At 44.6% G+C, this 21479-nt stretch overlaps 1 protein-coding gene across 1 annotated transcript in view; it reads left to right on the top strand.

The window, feature by feature from the left end:
- Positions 1-21479, top strand: part of Myo7b (myosin VIIB) — an 80412-nt gene that overhangs the window by 2981 nt on the left and 55952 nt on the right. Inside the window, exons 2-5 of the mRNA XM_031365222.1 lie at positions 9031-9071; positions 18615-18728; positions 19798-19950; positions 21227-21411. Of these exons, the coding sequence (XP_031221082.1) occupies positions 9054-9071; positions 18615-18728; positions 19798-19950; positions 21227-21411 (470 nt within the window). The 5' untranslated portion in view covers positions 9031-9053. The remainder of the gene's footprint in view (positions 1-9030; positions 9072-18614; positions 18729-19797; positions 19951-21226; positions 21412-21479) is intronic.

Here is a 21479-nt window from a genome sequence, read left to right as displayed (position 1 = left end):
TCTCTCTCTCTCTCTCTCTCTCTCTCTCATCTGTCTATCTATCTATCTATCTATCTATCTATCTATCTATCTATCTATCTTCATCAATCTATCCATTTGTCCATCTGCTCACCCACACCTCCATCTATCTGCCTATCTACACATCTACTAATGTACTCATTAATCTGCTCTCCTACTCCCTCAATCTGTCCATCCATCCATCCATCCATTTAGAAAGCACAATGCAAGCTGCTTCTCTGAGTGCTGCACAATGAGTTCTCAAGTCTCACACAGTTGTGGGAGAGCCACACACAAGGCTGTATAAAAACAGGACCAAGTGCTAAGGTAGAAATATAATGTGACTAGGTCTGTGTGTACATGAGTGTGAATTTACATACATGAAGTGTAAGTTCCAAACCCAGATCAAATGCAGAAACCAAAGAGCATAAAGTATAAAAAACAAAAGAGTAGGCAGGTTGTGATGCTGAAGACTCTTAAATAAGGGACATTCAAATCTACGAGTCTATGGGGGCACTCTTATTCAAACCACCACATCCTAATCCCTGCCCCCATAGACTTATAGCCGTATCGTAATGCAAAATTGCATTCAGCTCAATTCACAAGTCTTCATAGCCTACAACAGTTTTAATGCTCTTAAAAGTCCAAAGCTCAAAGTCTCTTTGGAGACTCATGACAATCTCTTAACTATAACTCCTATAAAATCAAGCTGAAAAGGCAGATTGCATACTTCCGACATATAATGGCACAGGATATGCATTGCCATTCCAAAGGGGAGAAAAGGGAGCATCGCAAGGAAACGCTGGACCAGAGCAAGACCAAAAGTCAGCTGGGCAAGCTCCAAGCTGCATCTCTATGTCTGATGTCAAAGCGCTCTTCAGATCTCCAACTCCTTTCAGTCTTGCTGACTGCAACACCCTTCTTCCTCTTGAGTTGGTTCTACTCCCTGTTAGCAGCTCTCCTCAGAAGGCATTTCACAATTCTGGGGTCTCCAACATTTTGGGTTCTCCAAGTCGTTCTGGGCTTCACCTTCACAGCTTCAGGTAATGGTCTCTCTGGGCCTCTATGACACATGTCTGACCTCAACAGCTTTCCTTAGTTGTGGGGTGAGACTCCATAACCATTTTCTTACATCCTTGACTTTAAAGCCAGAACCACATGGCCAAAGCTGCCAAGTTCTGGGCTGAAACATGGCCTCATTGTTCAAATACATTTTTAGACCTTTTCTGCTTTGGATGGTTTTCTTTGCTGCCTATGCTTGGCTGTCCTAGGACCTACTCTGTAGACCAGGCTTGCCTTGAGCTCAGAAATCTGCCTGCCTCTGTCTCCTAAGCATGTGGCATCACCACTTAGCTCTAAACTTTTCTTTCCTTTCTTTTAACAAGTCGGAAGCACCGCTGAGTGAGGTCTTGCCATGAGGTCACCACTCCCTTTAGTCCATTTAGGATCAGATTTTTCTTTAAACTTTTTTCTGGTGCTCCTTTTCTCCTCAAACTGTACATTTTGTATTTTTCCATGCTCATCTTGCTCCTTTTCATTACAGATCTGCATTAGAAGCATGACTATTAATGACTATTAAGCAACACAATCAATATTATAACTGTCTGAAAATGTCCTCTGTCCAAAGCTCTTAATCTATAACTCTTCAACTTAGCTGCAGGAAGTTTTTTTGGACAAGGGCAGAAAAGAGCCATATTCTTCAAACAAAATATCACAAGACTAGTCTCTAAGCCTCATACTAATATTATTCTCCTCCGAAACCTCCTGAGCCCAGTTCCTGTTGTTCAAATCACCTAGAATCACCATCTTCCATGCTTCTATTAGAATGACCTATTAAGCTTCACTTAAAGTGTTCAACTGCTTTTCTAGTTCAAAGTCCCAAAACGTTCCATATTACTTCAAACAAAAAGCATGGTCTGGCCTATCACAGCAATACCCCACTCCTGATACCAACTTCTGTCTTAATCAGGATTTTGTTGTTGTGAAGAGACACAAGCAACTGTTATAAAGGAAAACATCTAATTAGGGCTGGCTATAGTTCAGAGGTTTAGTTCATTATCATCATGGTGGAAAGCATGGTAACATGCAGGCAAACATGGTGCTGGAGAGGCAGCTGAGAGTTCTACATCTAGATCTGAGGCAGCAGAAATAGAGAGAGACACAGGGTCAGGCTTGAGCATCTGACACTTCGAAGCCCACCCCCCAGTAACCCAGTTCCTCCAACCAAGCCACACCCACTAACTCCAACAAGGCCATACCTCCTAATAGTGCCACTTCCTGGTGACCAAACACTCAAATCTGTGAGCAAAAGGGGTCATTCTTATTCAAACCACCACAATATGCAATATGATACACTAAAAGATAAATAAATATTCCTTTTTAACACAATGAAAACATTTTGGAGGAGTCACAATAAAAATCTTGATTTAGGTTTAGGTGTATATGTGTGTGCTTGAGTATGGGTTTATATATGTGTCAGTAAAGTGCCTTAGGAGGCCAGAAGAGGAAGGTGGATCCTCTGAACTAGAGTTAAAGGCAATTGTGAGCTGCCTGACATGGGTGCTAGGAACTGAACTTGAGTCTTATGTAGGGACAACTAGAGCTCTTAACTGCTGAGCCATCTTTACAACCAAATAAATATTCTTGAGTGTTGCAAAGCTAGGGTCATCTGTCAACTGTAGAAAGGCATAATATGGTCATTTTTTGTATCATTGTAAGACATAGTCTTATTTTAATTATAATATATATATATATATATATATATATATATATATATATATATCCGCTGGAGCTGGGTTTATAAGTTGTTGTGAGCAACCCATTATAGGTGCTGGGAACTGAACTTGGGTCTTCTATAAGAGAACTGTGGGCACTTAACTGCTGAGTACTCTCTGGCTTCCACAATTTGCATCTTTTAAAGTACACTTGCTTGGTGAGATGAAGGATGAAGTTTTAGAGAACCCAAAAAGAAAGTCTTGGGCTGGCGAGATGGCTCAGCGGGTAAGAGCACTGACTGCTCTTCCGAAGGTCCTGAGTTCAAATCCCAGGAACCACACAGTGGCTCACAACCATCTGTAATAGGATCTGATGCCCAATTCTGGTGTGTCTGAAAACAGCTACAGTGTACTCATATAAATAAAAGTAAATAAATCTTAAAAAAAGAGAATGTCTTCCTACTTCCAGGGCAAGAATAGCTCGAGAGTGATGTGTCTTTGCATACATGTGTGCATACACGTGTGCATGCGTGTGTGCATGCATGCGTGTGTGGCCCAGAGGTAGGTGTTTAGTGTCTTCCTTGACCACTTTCTGCATAATTAATTTTAAAATTTGTTTTTTTTTTATTCAATTGCTGTAGTGGTGTGTGTGTGTGTGTGTGTGTGTGTGTGTGCACATGCATGCACAGAGGTGGTATACCACTTGTGGTGATCCAAAGACAGCTTTCAGGAGTTGATACCCTCCACCCTTTCTCCTTGCTGAGGCATGGTCCTACTGTCTCGCCATAGGATGCAAATGCACACCACCTCATTTTTTTTTTAATGTGGATTCTGGGGTTGAATTTCACACTTGTCACATTTGTGAGGCACATGATTTACCTGCTGAGCTATCTTGTCAACCCTCTGCATTAGTTTTTTAATAAAGGTCCTTCACTGAACCTGCCAGGCTAGCTGTCCAGCAAGTTTCAGAGCTCTGTACATCTCAGCCTTCCCTCTGGTAAACGGGTCACCCGGTTTCCATGTCTGATACTAGCAATTTGTATTTTGCTCTTTTCTTAATTGTATTGAGGGTGTTTTTGTTTTTGTTTTTGTTTTGTGGCAGGGGTTAGTCAGCTTCTGGTTGTATTGATTTTAGGGTTTTTGTTGCACAAATTTCTGATCTATTTTTTAAAAAAATCATTTCTTAGCTGGGTGGTGGTGGCGGTGCACTTCTTTAATCTTAGCACTTGGAAGGCAGAAGCAAGTGAATCTCTGAGTTTGAGGCCAGACTCTTCTATAGAGTGAGTTCCAAGACAGCCAGGGCTACATGTAGAAACCCATCATCATCATCATCATCATCATCATCATCATCATCATCATCATCATCATAATGTTTTATTATTATTAAGACATTAATAATAATAATAATTTATTTTCTCTTCTTACTTTAGGGTTCTATTGTTCTTTCCACAGCTTTCTAACATGGTCAGATTATAGATCTCAAATCTTCCTTCTTTTGTAATATGTGTTCTCAGTGATGTACATTTCCCATATGTACTTCTTTCTCTGGCTTTTACAAATTTTGATCAGTTGTATTTAATTGATATTTATTTAGTTGATATTATTTCACTTTTTCCTTGGGACTTTTTGGCCCATGTATCCACAGGTATATTTATTAATCTCCAAATATGTTAGGATTTGTGGTTTATCATTTTGTTATTGATTTCTAGTTTAGGTGCATTGTGGTCTGAGTAGATGCTTCACACGATTTGTCTCTTTAAATTTGAAGTGTGCATGATGGACCAGAATGCAATGTGATTTGATGAGGTGTGCATGATGGACCAGAACGCAATGTGATCTCTCTTAGCAAACGTTCCATGTGAGGCTGAAAAGACTATCTGTTCTGTTGTTGTTAGACAAATCAGTGTATAAAGATAACAACTCACACATTTGTAGCATTCTATTTGATTGGTAGTGGTATTGAGTTTGCCTGTTATCCTTAGTGATCCTCTGCATGTTGATTCTGTCCATTTCTGATAGAAATACATCAAAGTCTCCTACTGTAATGGTCAACTCTTCTACTTCTTACATCCTATTGTTTTTGCCTTATGTATTTTGGCATTCTGTTGTTAGGTGCCTGCCTACATGTTAAGAATTATGTTTTCTTTGAGGATTTAATCACTCTCCATCATGCCATATTTCCTTTCCTTTCTCATCACTCTTTTTAACTTGGAATATGTTTTCTATGAAATTGTATGGCCACTACAGCTTTCCTTTGGATCTTTCTTTATCTCCTTAATAAAACTTATGCCTTTATAGTTATTGTAGGCTTCTTGTGAATGGCATATAGTTGGCAGCCACTAATTTTTAAAAGAAAAATAATGGTGAGGGCAGAATAGAATGACTCATGAGTTTTTCTCAGCAGCTGCTAATGCCATTTGCTGAGATAAAGAATGCATGAACAGAGCAATTTGGGGACTAAGGAAGTAAAGAACTATGGTCATACAGACTTTGATGTACTCATGACTCATCTTCTGGAGAAGTCTAGAGAAATAGCTTCCTTGGGGTCTGGTGGTGATGGATATAACCACTAGAAAAGCTGCTCTTGGACTTAGCACTATTATGAGCCTAGCAGTAAGCCTAGGCCCTAGGAGAGGTTTTACAGAGGAATATGCAACTGAAAGAGAGGACAGGTCAACTAGAATTATGTAGCCCACATCAAGCCCAGGACAAGAGACTTAGGGACTTTCTTGGCTGTGTTTAAACAATGAGATAAGGTCATAGCTGACCTTGCTCCCCACTCGGTCACCTCTTTAACTTCCAGTGTCTTTGCCCTTCCACCATGGAGTCTGGTAGAAGTCCTAGTGACCAAGTGAACTAATTGAGCAGTGAAATGTAGCATAAGAGCTACACGGCAGCACTGCTCTGCTAAGTGGTAAGTAGATCTGAGATGACCTGGGGAGAGAGGCAGAGATGTTCAGAAGAAACCCCATCAGTAGGGTTACGTGCGCTCCTCTGCACACAGCTGCTTGCTGATCCAGGGCCCAGCAAGGATTGAGGACTAACCACCTCACACTAACTTGGACTAACTCCCTTCACATGGTGGGAGACTCCAGTGGAAGAGGTTATTCAATCTTCGCCTTGACCAACACCAGCCCTCGTTGAGTCTCGGGTTTTCTAGCTACTGGCTCAGACAGTCTTCGGAGTCTGTGTTACAGAGTCTTTGTGACTGAGTCTCAGAAGTGGTACGCCATCACTCCCAGGCATTCTCTTTGTTAGAAGTAAATAGTTAGATCTACCCTCACAGTAGAGAGGACCAGCCTCCATTCCATGAGAGGATTTTCTAAAAGGAGGTGTGTCTTATTACTCAGCTTTCCGTCATTATAATGAAATGTCTGATATGGACGACTTATGAAATACAAAAAGAGTAATTTTGGCTCATGGTTGTGCAGATCCAATCAAGTTCAAGATACGGAGGCTACATTAGTTTGGACTGGTGAAGGCAGCATATCACAGCAGGGGTGAGTGTCAATGTAAGTCATCATATTTCAAGACGGGAAGCAAGGAAAGCCAGATGGATGGGATGAGCTCACATACTGCCACTTAAGGGCACACTGCCCTCCATGACCTAATTCACTGCCCCACAGAACCTCTCAGTTCCACCACCCTGAGGACCAAGCTTTTGCATTGGTACCTATGAGGGACATTCAAATTAGACTCAAGCCAGACAAGTGTGACAAAGAATTGGTGAGCTATTCTAAACTACCACAGTAGCTAATAAAACTAGAGTTCTGGTGTAAGAATAAGAGTTCAGAAAGATTAATGTGGACCACTGAAGCCCTTCGCTTTGGAAGTCACCTCAGCCTGCAAGGAGTAGTGGAGCTGGAATCTAAGGGTGATCTCCCTCCCTCTCCCTCTCCCTCTCCCTCTCCCTCTCCCTCTCCCTCTCTCTCATTTTTTGTGTTTGTGTGTTCTGCCTGAATGTATGCACCTGTATGTCTGGTGCCTGAGGTCAGAAGAGGGCATTGGATCCCTTGGAACTAGAGTTATAAACAGTTATGAGCTGCCATATGGGATGCTGGGAATTGAACTCAGATCCTCTGAAAGAGTAGCCAGTGTTCTTAACCATTGTAGCACATTTCCAGCCCTTGATCTCCTTTATTTTTTTTAGATGTATTTATTTATTGTATCATGTGAAGGTCTGAGAATAACGTTTGGAAGTTCCCTCATTCATACAACATGGGCCCTAAGTATTGAACTCAGGTCATCAGGTTTGGCTGCACATATCCTTGCCCCTTTTAGCTCACTAGCCCCTATGAATTTCTTTGTCACAATTAAACAGGCCAACATGTACAGAATAAATAGCAGGAAGGAGATCTGAAAGACAGTCTTGTTCTGTTGGTTGAAAAGAACTGATCAAGATAGTGTCAGGGTCCTTTATGTCTTTTTGTGCCAATACCTTCCCAGGTTCTGTAAGATGAACAGAGGGACCAGCCTCCCTTTAAAGAACGGAGACTTGCTGAAGGTCTTCTCAGCATTTTGACAGATGTTTATACTTCCTCTGAGCAGAGGGTGTAGACACAAGACTTCCTCATAGCAGAGGTGTAGACACAAGAGGCATATTTTGGAGTTAAGGAGAAGATTCTCCTTCTTTGCTTACCAGTTGAAAATCTACGGCAAGCAAGGTAGCTCAGGTGATAAAGAGTTTGCAACATGAACTAGCTTTTCCCCACCCAAACCCATATTACAAATCTTGGCATAGTGACACACACTTATAAATGCTGGGAAGGCAGAAATAAGCAGATCCCTGGGGCTGCCTTGACAACTCACTTGCCAAATTGTTCCAGGCCAATGAGAGACTCTGTCTCTCAAAAGAAACCCAAGATGGATGGTGTCTGAGGAACCTCTGACAATGTCTTCTGGCCTCCTGACATGTGACCTCCCCATTACTGGGGAGGTGTGAAGAAATATTCACTTACCCCAGATAGAAAGCCCACAACAGACCAAACTAATGATGCCACCGAAGGCCAAGTTGGTGAACCAGTGAGTTTTATTGGGGTTGCTTACAAGAGCAGAAATGACTCAGGCCAACTGCGTGGCCAAAGCACATCCCAGTGTAGGTGACAGGAAACCTGGAGCACACTGCACACAGCCTGCAGGCAGCTTGACAAGTTGGGGAGTGTCTTTTCCTGTTGGCTCAATTGGTCTGAGTGTCTGTCTGTCTGTCTGATTTTATGAGTATTAGTGTTTTCTTGAATGTATGTTTGACTCACTGCCCAGACAACCTAGTCTACTTGCTGAGCTCCAAGTCCCAGTGAGAGACCCTGTCTCAAAAAACAAGCTGGGTACTAAAGAAATGGCAAATTGGGTAAAGTGGTTGCTGTATAAATATGTCAGCTGGGATTTGAATGCAAGCACCTATGTAAATACCTTTAAGGTGTGACTGCCCACCTCTAATCCCAGTCTTTGGAGGTGGAGACAGGGATCCCCATGGAAAACTGGCTAACTATACTAGTTGAGCCAGTGCACTCTGGGTTCAGGAAGAGATGCTGCCTACATGTATAAAGTGGAGAGGAGCAAGGAAAACACCCAACACCAATGTTGGGCTCTAAATCTGCAGTTCTCAACCTGTGGGTCACTACCCCTTCAAAGTCAGATGACCCTTTCACAGGGGTTACCCAAGACCATCAGAAAACACAATTACCATTCATAACACTAGCAAAGTCACAATTATGAAGTAGCAATAAAAATTACTTTATGACTGAAGGTCACCGCAACACAAGGAACTATGTTAGGAAGGTTGAGAATCGGTGCTTTACATGTATGTAGTAGACACATGTGGGCCCTCCATCACACACACATACCACATGTACACAAAAGAAAGAAAGAGGGAGGGAGGGAAAGAGAGAGAGAGAGAGAGAGAAAGAGAGAGAGAGAGAGAGAGAGAGAACAATGTGGTGGCTCCTGAGGAACAACACCCAGAGCTGACCTCTGTCTTCCACATGCATGCACATACAATATGCATGTGCACACACAAGAATACTCCCTCTCTCCCACTTCAAAATTTGGGCTTCTAGATGACAGGGCACTTCCCTACTCCCTGAGTGGAGACCACAGCGAAGGGCCAGGTGTTCTCTAAAGGAGTAGATGAAGAAGACAAGAAATGCCTTCTTGCATACAGACCAGGAGTGTGGCTCACACCTCCGGCTAGTCAGAGCTGTTTTTGGAAGCAAGCTCCAGTCAAAACATTTGAGGACAGGCTGACAATTCCCACAGCATCTGTTCTTTAGGGTTCCGCACCAACAGGCCGTGGAGTGACCTTCTGCTTTTCCTTCTGCAGGCTGAAGAAGCCGTTGTTCTGGGATGCCCGCGTTCCGGCTGGTAAGAGCAGTGCTTACTGTGGACATTTCCTAAGGCTGGGTCGAGTCACTTTCAAGGAAAGAAGAGAGTCAAAGAGACCTCAGAAGGCCACTTCCAGAGACAGGGTGGTGATTGAAGACTAGGAAAGAAAGGTTCTACTATTGCAAGAAAGCAAGTGTGGCTAACGTTTAGGCCTCTGCAAATGTTCCCAAGATTCCCCACTTATATTCAGAGACTTAAGAAAAAGGAAGGGGTGGTTCTTGGCATGGGGAGATGGCTCAATCCGTGAAGTGCTTGCCTTCCATATATAATAAGCCCCTGTCTGATACCTGAGAGCCCACCTTAAAGGGAAATGAAAAGCAAAAACTGCCAGAAATGATCAGTATTTGCTTGTGGTACTAGCTCTGAAGTTCAGTTGTCAGCCAGCTGAGTTGAGTCAGACAGTATGGAGAGATCTTAGCTCAAACACAGTGGGCGCCACCAGAACAACAGCTGAGATTGTCCTCTGGTCTCCACATGCATACACCACACGCATGCATGCACACATAATTCACATCCATTCACATCCCACCACCTTCTAACATGCAGCTTTACACACTCGGGGCAGGAATGCAGAGCTCCCATTTGCTGTCTTATAGGGCAGGTGCAGCGAGCTTGCCTGGGGATAACAGGGTGGGAAGGGGCCACATGTGATGTTTACTCAGGAAGTGTCTGTTTCAGTGACTAGGTAATGGCTCTGTGTGTGGGAAATGGAGTGTGATTGTTTTAACTGTTTGGATCTGAGAAACAATTGGCACTAAGAAAATGCCAGAGCCTGAGAGTGATTCAGAAGAGATAAAAGTGGAGGCCTACTCTTAGTCTTAGGCAGTGTGAGGTTCACATAAACTATACTGTAGTTGAGCCCCTCACAGGGCGGAGAAAGATGGCAAGTGTCTCACTCAGAGAACAGCCTTGTGCAATATACTACCTTAGTAAAAGAAAGCTTAATCTAAACTATATACTTAGGGTGATGTAATAAATTAATATCACTAGTATACACGCTGTTAAACTATGTGGCTTTGTAAGTTCCCAGGAAAACCTTATAAAAACACACGACACTCCCCATGGTACACTGGGTGATCCACCAAAACTATGCTTTCGATTTTGGATGAGTGTAAGTGGCTGACAGATGCAGCAGATGGGGCAGACTGATGAGTACAGCATCCGGAAGAGTGCAGCTAAGGAAACTGTCAAAGCAGTGCCTCTGGAGAGTTAAAAGACCTTAGAGAGGGGTGGTATTGCCCTGTTTCCCACCCCGCCATCATCTGATCTCCTATCTGGAACTGGTAGGTAAGACAAAATTCCAGCGCATTCAGGAATCAGTGGAGTAGAAACAAGTCGGCAGAAAACACAGGGCAGAGGAGTCTTGTGAAGGAGGAGAATACTCTACATTGGTTAGAAGAAAGCAGGCTTGGAGATACCAGGCAGAGAGGGCAGGCATGAAGAAAGCAACATCCCCTGAACCCCCATGCCCCCACCCCCACCCCACCCCGGCCCAAACAGGCTGTCTTCTCTTCTTATCCAGCTGTTGTAGCTGCCCACCTAGCATCAGCTTGTCTGACACCTGCCAGTCTCTGTTTTACAGTATGGCTGGGCCTGGGCCTCCCTAAGTTTGTCTTGAGCTGCTCTTGCTCTGCACATTCACAAGATTTCCAAGTCTAGACATCTCAACGTGTCAGCTCCCTTCGATGCAGGCTAGCGTTGATGGCACGTGGCTGGGAAAACTCCTAAGTCCTCTCTAGAAACCAGTAAATATAGGTGTAAAACAATGTGTCATAATTAAAACAAACATCATCAACAATAACAAAAACCCCACCACAAAGATCTATTGCTTTCCTCTTTAGCCTAATATGAAAATATATTGACCTCATCACTCAGTGACGCAGCCTGAGTTGGAGTCTCCTTTGGGTCTCCCATTTCTTTGATTCCAACAGGCATCAAGAAGGTGAAAACAAAATGGAAGAATGAGAGAAAGAAAGAAAGGAAGGAAGGAAGGAAGGAAGGAAGGAAGGAAAGAAGCTGGGAGAAGAGGATTGTAATATGTGACTGAATGGCCATGGTACAGGAAATTCTAGGGGTGTAGTGATTCCCTAAGGGCTCAGTGGTACCAAGAAATTTAATGAGTGCCACCATTTTGGTTCATTCTGTGTGATACATTAATCAAGATGGCAGTAAAGTCACATGGTGGTCAGCATCTTAATGATGTCACTAACCAAGACGGTAGCCAAATCACATGGCTGTCTCCATCTTGATGAGGCCACCAGCCAAGATGGTGATAAAGCGACATGTTTGCTTTTTTGTTTGTGGTGAACTCAGCTCAAAGATAAAATGACCACATACCCCTTTCAGAGCCCAAGACTCTTAGGACCCACCATACACATCACAGATTGAATGTGGACGGTTACCCTTTTCTTCAAAAAAAAAAAAAAAAGACACCAATTAGATCAGCGTGGATCGAGAAGGAGACAGCTCATGTGCCCTGGGTGTTTAGGACCTCATTGTTTTGTAGCTGCAAACTCCAAGTGGTGGCATCTAGATCACATTTTGAATTCTCCTGAGATCCCAGGGGCAAGCTGTTGTTGGGAAAAGGAACTCATAGAAGAAGCAGAAGGAATGAGGAGGTGTGCCCCAAATGCCATACATGACACAGTTGCTCTAGGCGCAGAAACACGGAAGAGAAATGGTGTGTGTGTGTGTGTGTGTGTGTGTGTGTGTGTGTTTTAGTCCCACCTGCGTGTGGTGTGGTCTGAGATCAGGTAGATCTGTGAACACTGAATGGGGCAGGGAGCTCTGTGTTGGCCACAGGGGTTGAGAGTTGGTTACCTTCTGTCCTGGGGGGGGGGTACTTCCTTAGATTTCTCTCCCTAATTGTGTCCCACTCTGGCTTTGTGGGAGTTAAACTATTAGGGTCTCAGCCTCATGCAACAGAGGTTTCTCAAACCCTGCTAACCAATCAGAATCTCACCTCCACTGATGGAGGGTTTTTTATATTCCGGTCTTGAGTTCTTTGTTTGTCTCTGACAAAATTGTCTTGTGTTAAGTCCGGTCTTAGCAAAAAGAAGTCAGTGAGGCTGCCCATGAAGCTATGGGTCAGAACTCGACATTTGCTTTGTGTCAACAACACATCTCATTCACTCTTCTTCAGCCTCCATCATGTCCCAGCCAGCCGAGAAGCACTTTGCCATATTTTTTGTGTTTCATACATTGGTCTTGTGCACAAGAGTTATCTGGTTGCTATGGTATTTTCTAGGCCCTCCTCACACTGCTGAGAAACTTTCTGTCCTGGTGTCTTTACCAATTCAAAAGAGTGTTGTTTACCCTAGACCCTAGGGGTTGGGGAGGACTGGAACTGAAGTGGAGTATTCTGCCCTCCCCCAAGTAAGGGATCTAAACACTCGAGTATGAATTTGAAATTCCAGAGAGCCCCCAGACTGTTGAGAAAGAACAATCCCTGCTTCATAAAGGAGCATACAAAATGAAAGTAACTTGGCAAGGTTAATTCTCTTTTTGCAAAGATGATGTGTTAAAATTCAAATCATACTAAGTGAATACACCCACCAAAATGGCTGCTACCTTTTATCCCTCACCTAGATGGTGACTGTGCTTACCCCATTGGTGGGAACTAACTTCATAGTCCCAGTCAGCTGGCTAATGGGTGTGAAGGGGAAGGGGGGTCCAGGGGCCCTTGTCTGGCAGATAGAAAAACAACAAACAAGACAAAACTGCAAATGTTTTCAAGGCTGATTCCATTTCCTGGCTATTGGAGATAGAGCAATGAGGAACATGCACATGCAAGCATCTCCATGGCAGGACACCGTGTCATTTGGGTGTGCCCAGTGCATGGGAAGGGATGAAGTGAAGAAACTGCTGACATGGCTAAGGCTTTTATTGTAGATATGAGAGAGAGAACAGTTGGGGCATCTGAAGGAGTCCGGAGCACAGAGAGAAAGAAGAAGAAGTAAACTGAGCATCGCTAGGACTATCTGTGAGCTAAGAGAGGATAATGAGAGAGAGAGAGAGAGAGAGAGAGAGAGAGAGAGAGGGAGAGGGAGAGGGAGAGGGAGAGAGAGAGGGGGGAGAGGGAGAGGGGGAAGGGAGGGAGGGAGACAGAGACAGAGAAGGAGAGAGACAGACAGGGAGAGAGGAGAGGGAGAGAAAGAGGGAGAGAGGGGGAGAGAGAGACACAGAGAGAGAGACAGAGGGGGGAGAGGGAGAGATAGACACAGAGAGAGAGGGAAAGAGGGAGAGAGGGAGTAAGAGACAGAGAAGGAGAGAGAGACAGAGAGAGGAGAGGGAGAGGGAGGGAGAGAGAGAGAGGGAGAGAGAGACAGAAAGAGGGATGGAGAGGGAGGGAGAGGGAGAGAGACAGTGAGAGGGAGAGAAGGAAAGAAAGAGAGAGGGGGAGAGAAAGAGGGAGTGAGATAGAGAGAGAGGGAGAGAGAGAAAGAGGAAGGGAGAGAGAGGAGGGAGAGAGAGAGAGAGAGGGAGAGAGAGAGAAAGAGGAAGGGAGAGAGAGAGAAAGAGGAAGGGAGAGAGAGGAGGGAGAGAGAAAAAGAGAGAGGGAGAGAGAGAAAGAGGAAGGGAGAAAGAGAGGAGGGAGAGAGAGGGAGGGAGAGGGAGAGAATGAGAATGGAGAGAATTCAGGAACAAAGCTAAGGTGCTAGGGTGAACTCTGAAATGTGAACAAGTACTTGTGACAGTGAGGGAGCCGGGTAGCCTTTGTGCTTTGATATGCCAGGACAGGTATATGCCCTTTGTGCCAGAAGTAAGGAAAATGACTCCTTTGGGCAGATAGGAACTGGTTTCACAAGTTCCTGAGAAGTGCTGCCTTTAACCTGACTCAGAAACCCCCTTACAGTCCAGGTCATTTCTGGGTCTTTGGGCTGCCTTTTGGAGTCTGTGGAATTGGGGGTTCTTTTGGACCTGACACCCAGGAGTAGTGTAACCATGATCCATCCGCTACTGTCTGCTCACCTACGAGTTCTTGAGCAAGCTGCTTGTGGCTGCTTGGCTGCTGCTCAGGTATTCCTTAGTGAGGGCTGGCCAGGTGGCAAACCAATCATTCCTCTCCTTACAGACCACACACTCTGCTTCTTTGTTCTTTCAGTTCCCATTGGCTGACACCTTGGGACTACCCTGCTTGTCTTTCATCTCTGCTTAATGTAGGTTTCTCTGCAAGATGGTTATCATCCATCCTAGACCTTTATTCTTCTTGCTTTGGATTGAACATGCTGTTTCTGCAGTCACTCACAATGACTCTCAGCCTTGCAGTGTGTTATTCCCATTGTTTTTGTTGGGTTTGGGGTGGAAGCCAAGAAAACTCACCTCAGAAACAGAAGCTTAAAATGAAAGCTTTAGTTTTTGTGCACACAAGGAGGGCCACAGAGCGAGGGGGAGCACTGACCAATTATATTTTAACACAAAGGATTAATTAAACAAGGAAGTTATCATTGGTGACTGGGCCTTATCCAGGTCATGTGGTGTCATGGTCCTTGAGTCAGCATTTGTAGCTAGGTCCCATCCTGGACCCTGACCTGGAATTTATAGTGATAAAGGGACAAGGGAGTGGGAAAGCTGCATGTTATCAATTAAATCCAGACAGGCAGCACATTCATAACTCGTGTGCCTGAGTTTAGATAACAGGACAGCAGCATCTTCCCTCTTTATGTCTTTACTGGTTAACAGACAAACAGGAAACGTCTGAAGAAGCAGGGTAGGAGTTGGGTTCTGGGACCTGGGAACATGACCTCAGTTTGGATTCAGTCAGCAGGGGTGAAACTTGTTCCTGAGATGGCTGAACTCAGGGAACTACCCCTAACAATCTTATGCATCAGGCAGCAGTAGTTTCTTTCCTTCCTTCCTTCTTTCCTTCTTTCTTTCTTTCTTTCTTTCTTTCTTTCTTTCTTTCTTTCTTTCTTCCTTTCTTCTTTCCTTTCTTTCTTTCATCCTTCCTTTCTTCTTTCTTTCTTTTTTCTTTCTTTCTTTTTTCTTTCTTTCTTTCTTTTTTGTTAAAGTTGAGTAGGTAAGGACTTGAAAGATTGACAGCTGAGTTAATAAAATGCTTGCCTTTCAAGAAATGGATACTAGGGCTTCTGACCAGCTTCCCTAGCCTACTTGGTGAGCTGCAGTCAAGTAAGACTCTCTCTCTCTCTCTCTCTCTCTCTCTCTCTCTCTCTCTCCCTCTCTCTCTCTCTTTCTCTCTCTCTCTCTCTCTCTCTCACACACACACACACACACACACACACACCCAAGATGACAAGGTTGACAGCTGAGGCATCCTCTTGCTTTCCCATGCATAGATATGCATGTGTGTGTGCAGGCACACATCCTGAACATACACACATCAGGTTATGTAGACAATACCTTTAGAGGATCGGCCCTTCATTCCCTGCAGACTGCTTAAGGTTCTAGTGTACTGCTCCTCAACCTGTGGGTCATGGCCCCTTTGAGAGTCAACGAACCCTTTGATAGGGGATGCTTATAACCAATGGAAAATGCAGACAATTTCACTACACTTTATAACATTAGCAAAATTACAGTTGTGAGGTAGCAATGAAAATAATTTTATGGTTAGGAATCACTACAACATGAGGAACTGTATCAAGGGGCCGCAGCATTAGGAAGATTGAGAACCACTGATGTAGTGACGCCCTTCCATTCCCCTCTACCTGTCTAGAGAATGTATGGTGCGGCTTGATGCCTTATTTATTTATTTATTGGTTTTTTGAGAAAGGGTTTCTCTGTGTAGCCCTGGCTGCCCTGGAACTCACTCTGTAGACCAGGCTGGCCTGGAACTCAGAGATCCACCTGCCTCTGCCTCCCAAGTGCTGGGATTAAAGGTGTGTGCTTAGCTTGCTTTCTTATACAACCCAACCTAGGACCATTTGACACAGTGGGCTGAGCCCTCCCACATCAATAGCTAATCAAGGAATTGCCCCATAGATGTGCCCAAGGGTCAGTCTGATGGAGGCAATTCCTTAGGTGAGGTTCTCTCTTCCTGGGTAACTGGTTTATGTCAACTGGTATAATTTAGAACCTAGAGACAGACCTGTGTCTTTGAGGAAGTTTCTAGACTGGGTTAACTGAATGTGGTTGGCACCATTCCTTGGGTTGCGGCCCCAGAATAAATTTAAAAAGGAGGTGAACCATGCAGCAGAATCCATTTTCTCTGCTCCCAGATCAAAATCTTTCCTTTTATTAGTTTTCTTTTTTTTTGTTTTTATTTGTTTTTATTTGTTTGTTTGCTTGTTTGTTTTGGTGTGCCCTGTGGTAGCTTTCTGAGAAAGGTTACCTGTTCTAACAACTCCTGTGTTCTAATATTATACATGCATGTGAGGTCATTGGAACATAACTTTCCCTGAGAATTGTGAGGCTACTTCCCATTGTCTTCTGACCTCTAGCACTGCTGTTCTGAAGTTTGATACCATCTGTCCCCCAACTCTTCATCTCTTGTGTGAATTTTGTTTCTCTTTTGAAATTCATTTACCATCTTCACTTTGTCCCCAGCAACTTTGGACCATCACAGTGATGCACATAGTCAAGTCTATTTTCACTTCTTATTCTGTTTGCTGAAGTGTTCCTTGAGTTGAGCTGTTTGTCTTTAGAAAGCTTATGGTAGTAACAGTGACTCTTCAAAAATGTACTATCAAACAAATACCACATGTTTGTGCAAGCGTGCACGCACGTGTGCTCAAGTGCCCCCCCCCCACATTTGCTTTTTTTTCCTTTAAAACACGTGTACTAAGATGTATAACATTAAATTTCACACTGTAACCATTTTATTATGCTCAGTAATGTTAGGCATCTTCATATTGCTGTGTAACAGATCTTTTAAAAAACTGAGACTCTAACCTGTTAAACGTTAATTGCTTCTCTCCTTGCCCTTGAAAACTATCTTTCTATTTTTTTTTTGTTTCTATTATTTTGACTCACTCACGTATTTCATACAGAGTCATTTGCTACTTATCTTTTGTTTTTGGTTTTTTGTTTTGTTTTTCGAGACAGGGTTTCTCTGTGTAGCTCTGGCTGTCCTGAAACTCACTCTGTAGACCAGGATGGCCTCAAACTCAGAAATCTACCTGCCTCTGCCTTCCAAGTGCTGAGATTAAAGGCATGTGCTACCACTGCCCGGTGCTACTTGTCTTTTTATAATTGGCTTTTAAAAAAGATTTCTTTATTTTGTGTGTGAGTGCTTGCATATATTTTTGTGCACCACATACCTGACAGAAGGGATTAGATCCCCTGGAACTGGAGCCTCGTGTGGGTACTGGAAATAAAACCCTGTCCATCTGCAAGAGCAGCCAGTGCTGTTCACTGTTGAGCCATCATCTCTCTGGACCCCTTTCCTTTCTGAGTTCTGGAGGCCGTGTCTTGTCCATCTTGCTTGTCTCCTGACTCCTGAGCAATTTTTGCCTCTGACCTGCACTTCAGTACATTTTATAAATTGCATCAAAGCACCTGCTCACAACAGCCGGTCCTCCAGCAGCATCTTCCTTCTTTGCTGCTCATTTCCTCCATCACCACCAGTATCTTCCTAGGCAGGGACAGACAAATGGCTCAGTTGGCAAAGTGCTTGCTGAGGAAACTTGAGGACATGAGTTCCAAAGCCCGGGGCTCAGGTATAGTGGTGTGACTGTAATCCTAGCCCTGGAAGACAGAAAAGTAAGGCAATCCCTCAAGCTTGCTGGCTAGCCAGCCCGTCAACATCAGTGCGCTCCAATTCAATTAGAGGCTCTTACTCAGATAAAATAAATAAGACAGAAATCAACTGAAGAAGACATATGGCATTGACCTCCTGCCTCCATATACTTGCACACACGCACACGCACACACATAACCTTCCCCTGAGCACAGAGAGACATGCACACAACACATTCCTATGTTGGCCCCTTTGCTATTACTTCTGTTGCACTGACTTTTCTTAAAATCAGAAGGAGGTTTCTGTGATGATCGATGGTGGTGATGGGGCCAGGGTGATATGGTAGGCTAGCCAAAAATCACATTATCCCAGCCAATGGGATTTCTTAACTGCTATGACCCCTGTCCATCTTCTGGTCTCCACTTCCCTAGCACCAGATTACAAGCATACACCATCATGCCCAGCATTTTTTTTTTTTAAAGTAGGTGCCAGGGATTGAAATCATCTCCCCAGCACTCCAGTTTCAAGAGTGAGAAGCAGTCTGTTCTTAACCATCTCACCTCACTGCCTTCCATGATGGGGACGAAGTCTGGATGCTATTTATTTCCTTTGATCCCCCCCCACTAGTAAGAGTTGCTATGGGGAAGGTCAAGCCCTGGCCCTGCTAAGTTCATTAGTCTAGACAGGATAATCACAGGGAAGCTTGATTGGCAGTGAGGAGCTATGTGAGGAGAGATGAGGGAGAGGACAAAGAGAGAGAGAGAGAACTCTTGACACCTGAGAGCTTGAGCTTGCAGGTGACAGCCCCAAGACAGGTCTCTATCGGGGAAGGGAAGAAGAGGAAGGCTCAGGCTCTGACTGATCCTTGTCTGTTCCCTGCTCTCTAGGGTGACCATGTGTGGCTGGACCCTCCCTCCAGCAGCAAGACCAGTGTGGCCATTGGGGGCGTTGTTAAAGAAACAAAACTGGGGAAGACCTTGATTGAGGATGATGAGGGCAAGGTGGGTATTGGGGTTCCTCTCCAAATCCCTCCCTTTGGGGCTCAAGTACTTGCTCACCAATTCCATCAAGGAAATCCACTTATCCCCCGGGCAGGACAGAGAACACTGGAGTGCTACCTTGATGAAAGGATGCGTTTGTCTTGATGTTTTGAGAATAACAGTTGAGGACTGTTGGCGGAGGAGGAGGAGGGAGTGAGGAGGTGGGATGAGGGAGGGAAGGTACAGGTCCAAAAGCTGACGAGCAGCCGGGTGGAAGCAGGAGGGGCAGCGGTGAGAAAGGTGCGTGGAGGGAGGCAGAAGGGACAAAAGTGTCCAGGCTAGAAGTGGATAGCTCAGGGTGGTTAGGTTAGAAGCCAATCCATCTGTGTAGAAGACAGGGACAGCCAAGGACGGTGAGGGAGTCAACATCCAGCTGGTCACTAACTCCTCCTCAGGCCAACCTCCCTGTCCCCCTGAGGCTCTAGGGAGAATCGCACACAGATAATGACCTACAAAGTGAAGTTTCTGACTGTACCTAGGACCACCGAAGTCTTGAAGTCAATAAAATAATAATAATAGCCCAGTGGTGGTGGTGCATGCCTTTAATCCCAGTACTTGGGAGGCAGAGGCAGGTGGATTTTTAATGAGTCTGAAACCAGCCTAGTCTACAGTGTGAGTTCCAGGACAGCCAAGGCTACACAGAGAAATCCTGTCTCCAAAAAAAAACAATAACAACAACAACAACAACAACAACACAGTGTTCCGTCTACTCGAGCAGTGCTGTGGAATTTTAAAACTGCTATCACTTGCACCATTCTGCTTCAAGGACTCCTAAGGTCTCCGTCTGCAAACTCCCAGCTGCTAGCTCTCACATGCCTATCTGAGGCTAAGCCCAGCCCCAGCTCCGCGTGAACCCCAGTCCCTTAGATGGATGCCGACCAAAGCCATAGATGGATCTAACTTTGTCACAGGTATCCTGTGACTCAGACCAAGATCAAGCCTGGCCAGAGAGGCATCTCAGACCCGAGAATGTGGGATAGAAGGGTGCAGAGGGCAGGCCTATGTGGAGAGTTTGTGCCTGTCGTTACAGGAACACTGGATCTGCGCAGAAGGTCTCAGCACACTCAGGGCTATGCACCCCAACTCAGCCCAAGGAGTGGATGACATGATCCGCCTAGGGGACCTGAACGAGGCGGGTGTGGTGCACAATCTCCTGATCCGATACCAGCAGCACAAGATCTATGTGAGTTTCACTGGTGCTACGTCCTGGGGAAGCTGAGGGGTCTGGGGCTTGCCACTGCTCCTCTACCTTCACTCAGTGAGGCGGTCCAGGTGCTCCGGCTTTCTCAGCCTCTGCCACCAATCCAAAGAAACAGAAGCAAGCCTGGAGATGTAGCTCAGTTGGTGCTTTGCCTAGAGTGCAGGAAGCCCTGGATTTGATATCCCAACCATATAAACTGGGCACAGTCATGTGCACCTCTAATCTCAGCACTAGGGACATAGTGTCAGGAGCATTAGAAATTCAAGGTCATTCCCAGCCCACAAGAGTTCAAGACTAGCCTGGGCTACATGAGACTGCTTTATTGTTTGGGTTTTTGTTTTGTTTTGTTTTGTTTTTTGTTTTTGTTTTTTTGGTTTTTTTTTTTTGTTTTTGTTTTTTTAAAAAAGACATTATAGGCCAGGCAGTGGTGTCGCATGCCTTTAATCCCAGCACTTGGGAGGCAGAGACAGGCAGATTTCTGAGTTTGAGGCCAGCTTGGTCTACAGAGTGAGTTCCAGGACAGCCAGAGAGACTCTGTCTCAAAAAAATAAAAACAAAAACAAAAAAAAGACATTATATATATATAATTTATTTATTATTAATATATTATCTATATTAATATATATTATAGAATATATAACACATTATATATTAATATATCACATATATTAATATTAATATATTATATATATATATATTATAGCTATCTTCAGAAACACCAAAAGAGGGCATCAGATCCCATAACAGATGGTGGTGAGCCACTATGTGGTTGCTGAGAATTGAACTCAGGACCTCTAGAAGAGCACTCAGTGCTCTTAATCACGGAGCCATCTCTCCAGCTCTGTTCTTTTTATTTGTTTATTTGTTCCAAGGCTGGAACATCATACTCTGGAAGATGGGCAGCTAGTGCAGAAAGATAGCACAGTGCCAGGCACACAGTAGGTAGTCAATAAGGGCTGCCCCTTCTGTAAGCACCCACTGAGTCTGTTCTTCCCTCTCCGTGCTGAGCAGCTCATTTATTTATCCAACCTATTTTTAATTGAGCCCCTTTTAAAACTAGGCAGGGTACTACACGTTTAATATTACTGGGAACAAGCCCCCAGAAACTTGTGGTCCTAGAGGATGCTCCATCGTCTCAGAGGAAGGAGCTGGGCAGCCGAGAGCAGCTCTAGAGGTGTGGCAGCCAAGGCTGAGGTCCAGCCCAGCAGATCTGTCCCAGGACTGGCAGGAGGTGCTCATTACCTGCTCTCATTGCCAGACCTACACAGGCTCCATCCTGGTGGCTGTGAACCCATTCCAGATGCTGCCCCTGTACACCCTGGAGCAGGTCCAAATCTACTACAACCGCCACATGGGTGAGCTACCTCCCCACGTCTTCGCCATTGCCAACAGCTGCTACTTCAACATGAAGAAGAACAAGAAGGACCAGTGCTGTATCATCAGGTGAGGCTCAGACCCCATTCCTGGGGTAGATGGTCAACTACTGCCTTTAAGCCCCAGAGGACCCCAGA

The sequence above is a fragment of the Mastomys coucha genome, unplaced genomic scaffold, assembly GCF_008632895.1.
Source record: "Mastomys coucha isolate ucsf_1 unplaced genomic scaffold, UCSF_Mcou_1 pScaffold13, whole genome shotgun sequence".
NCBI classification, from domain to species: Eukaryota; Metazoa; Chordata; class Mammalia; order Rodentia; family Muridae; genus Mastomys; species Mastomys coucha.
This window is presented reverse-complemented; position numbering and strand designations above follow the sequence as displayed.